Source organism: Anarrhichthys ocellatus, unplaced genomic scaffold (assembly GCF_004355925.1).
Source record: "Anarrhichthys ocellatus isolate YVR2014 unplaced genomic scaffold, GSC_Weel_1.0 scaffold38, whole genome shotgun sequence".
Classification (NCBI taxonomy): domain Eukaryota; kingdom Metazoa; phylum Chordata; class Actinopteri; order Perciformes; family Anarhichadidae; genus Anarrhichthys; species Anarrhichthys ocellatus.
Genome location: NW_022280068.1, coordinates 618110 through 621629, shown reverse-complemented (window position 1 = coordinate 621629; position 3520 = coordinate 618110). Strand labels below are relative to the sequence as shown.

At 40.0% G+C, this 3520-nt stretch overlaps 1 protein-coding gene across 5 annotated transcripts in view; it reads right to left on the bottom strand.

Moving 5' to 3' along the window:
• sorcs3a (sortilin related VPS10 domain containing receptor 3a) overlaps window positions 1–3520 on the bottom strand; it is a 214523-nt gene that overhangs the window by 168921 nt on the left and 42082 nt on the right. Inside the window, exon 1 of one of the 5 annotated variants that reach the window (XM_031867067.1) lies at window positions 1042–1695. The exons of the other annotated variants lie outside the window; for them this stretch is intronic. Coding sequence (XP_031722927.1) covers window positions 1042–1068 — 27 coding nt within the window. The 5' untranslated portion in view covers window positions 1069–1695. Of the gene's footprint in view, window positions 1–1041; window positions 1696–3520 lie in introns of those variants that run through there. 5 annotated transcript variants of the gene reach the window in all.

The window sequence follows — 3520 nt, the reverse complement described above, 5'->3', positions numbered from 1 at the left end:
GTGTGTGTGTGTGTGTGTGTGTGTGTGTGTGTGTGTATATATATATATATATATATACATACATACATACAACACGGAAAGTTTATTTCGTAAGGGGTGTAAACTTGCATGTGCAAATCTGGTACTCAAGGAGTACGTGGAGCTTCAAAATTTGATGAATAGGATCACTGACCAAACTGCTGCATTTGACGAGTTGAGAGTGAGAATGTGTTGGTTATTGCATGCATCGCACTGCAAAGGTAATTCACTGGCTCCAGGAACATATGACAGAGTGTACTGCTAATGTGCGACTTTATAAAAATATCTGCAAAAACATTCATTGATCAGCAACCAAAGAGGAATACCAAACTAAGGTAGGGTGTAAAAAAGAAGGTAATAATTAATCTCACCCTCATCTATTTTGACATCATTTATTCATATATTTGCTACAAGAGTAATCTTACATGCTGCAATTCATTTTCTGGAGTGAGGGCAGGATCTTTAGCACTAGCAAGGCCGCAGAGTTTGGGGCTAATGAAGCAAAAACTACATATCTATCCATTTGTGTTCCATTTTAATGAAATGACTAAACATTGCCTTGGGCTTGAATGCCAGAAGAGCAGTGTGCATTACATTGACAAAAAAAGGCTTCTGTGTCTCTACTCATCAGACCCCATGTAGCTGCAGTATGTCGCTGAATTCAAGTTTTTTTTTTTTTTTTAATCCAAAGTGATGAAATTGTTCCCAATATCCTGCCCTGAGGTTGCACAATAAAAAAAACATTTGGAAAGTCCTTTGTTCTACATTATTGTCTCCAGTCTTCAAAGACAGGCTAGATGAAATACATTGCAACACCAATGCAAACATGTTTCCACTTTGTAATACAGTGAAAACATACACGTATCTGTCATCACCTATTTCACATTACGCAATGTTGCAATAAAATGATTATTTGATTGCTGTACCGAGATATTTCTAGAGCTAATATAGTTATCATGAACTCAACTTCCTCTTTCTCTGAGTTCACTTTTCTCCTTCACTGTCTTTATCTTTCTGTCTCACCCATTTCCGATTCAGTTGACACCACATCACAGGCTTCCACTTTTGTCATTTCCAATGTCGTCCTTATCCTCAACAGACATTCTTGGCTTCCTCTTCTTCTTGCCACTTTTATTATCCTTCCCCCTCAGTGTCACCAACTCTTCCTGGGCCCCATACTGCTGCCGCCGCTTTGCATTCTAATGAAAACGGGAGAAGCAGAGACACCCCAAATAAGGTCCTTCAGTGCTGATTGTCTTTATTCTAACTCCCTCCTGTCTGCCTTTTCACCCACACTACCTTGGAGAAGCTGCTCACAGTTCCCCCTAACTGTTACACAATCTGTTCTCATCAATATAGGTCTAATGGGAAATCCAATTTGGTCTCTGCCACGTGGCTATGTAGCAGAAGGGGAAGGACCACCAAACCGGTGGAAATTGTAGAGATGGCTGCATATTTTCCACCTTGCGTGAAACAGTGGGCAAACACAAGTAAAAGTAAGTTCATTGTTAATCAGTTTATTGCAATTTTCAAGTGAACTAAGTTGGCTGATATGGAATCGGGCACCAATCGCGAGGACATTTTTGCAGCAATTCTTCGTCTGATTTAAATTTGCTATTAAAAAAGGAAGAAGCAAAGTGGTAAAGAGTAAATGGACTGTACTTGTAAAGCGCTTAGTCTTCCGACCACTCAAAGCGCTTTTACACCACATGCCATTCACACCCATTCTTACACTGATGGCAGGGGCTACCTCTTCTACTGTGTGGACAGCGATGCTTTGAAGTAAATGCTAACCCTAGCAGTGACAGTGCTACCATGCTAATGTTTAGCAGATGTAATGTTTACCATGTTTCCCAGATTAGTTTAGCGTGCTGATACTTGCTAGTGGATGCTCACATGGTCATATAGCCATATATGCACCCATTAGCATTGTGGTGTAGAGGGAAAAAAACACTCTGGCTGATGATGGCACGAGAGGAATAATTAAGCTATTGCCAGAGTCGGTACAATTAATCCGGAGGGGGATATTTGCCTCATATCAAAATAATGGTGGCGATAAAGAAAAAGTTAGGAGAAAACATAGACAGTAGGATTCGTCCTCTGGGGACGATGAATATATATAAAAAATGTTGATGGCAAATAAAATGGTTAACCAACCATTTTCATCAATAGACCCATGCTGCTACCATTGATCTTGTTCAGCATCAGTTGACTTCCAACAGGATTTCTGAGAGCGCATTGCCATCTACAGTATTGTTAAAAACAGAAGATCAGAAGGTTAATCCAAACTGCTTTTTAACGTTACTGTTGGCCTTAGCAGAGGCCAAGTCCTGATGACATTAGCTGTGTGCTTGGTAACTCCCTGAGGATGTCTGGGATCTAATTATGTTCAGCTCTGCACTCGCAAAACATTGCTGGGACATTTCTCCCCCTGTCACATTACTGTGCTTTCTGGGATTTCATCTCCTCCTAAAGAAAAACACACAGATGGCACATTGGACCTGATGTGTTCAGGACTAAATGGGCCATGGACATTTTGGCCTGAACTCTTGCAAGAGTGCACATCCCTAAAAGAGAAAAATGCATGTCACCTTTTTCCTGTGAGGATTCAATTGAAAAACTTTTCAGATTTTCGTCAATGAAACTTCCCCTAAGTCAAAAAAGCCATGTGCCAGCATGGCATCTAGTTCTAATAGTCAAAGTACTTTGCTGTTACATATTGTGACTCCACAGGGAGAATTCAAAATGGACATATGGACAGAGGCTGGGAGAATGTGAAAGTCATTGCAATTAGTGCATTTCCTTGTTGAGGCCATCAACAGCTTGTCAGCACAGCATATTATTGCTACGTTCTCAGCAGGATATAACGAACAGCAGAGACACTGGAGTGGACACTAACGGGAACTGTCATTTCAATGGCTAGACATGGCGGCTAAATGTTCCCCACATTTTTGTACATTTTAGTACAAAGGCAAAATCCAGACAACAAGCACTGGAAAAGCAGTGCTCCTTCAAACCTGTCTCCGGCAAATGACATTTCCATACTGCTTATCTGCAACAGAAAATAGATTTTGAGGGAAAAACCTATGCTGCCCTGATTACATGTTCTATCAATAGTAATTAGTGTTTGTCATGGTTGCGTTTAGGTAAATCCAAGCACTTAGTTAAGGTATGGAAAGATCTTGGCCTTAGATAAAAAAAATGAACACTGACTTGGAGCACAAGATGTTCACTTTTTTATATTTAACCAAAACCACCTGGAATTTTCTTTCCTGAATATTAAAGCAGCAGTTACTGATTTTGTTTGGCCAGGGGGTAGTATGTATGTATGTGTGTATGTGTGTATGTATGTATGTGTGTGTATGTATGTGTGTGTATGTATGTGTATGTGTGTGTATGTATGTGTGTGTGTGTATGTATATATGTGTGTGTATGTATGTGTGTGTGTGTATGTATATATGTGTGTGTATGTGTGTGTGTATGTATGTGTGTGTGTGTGTAT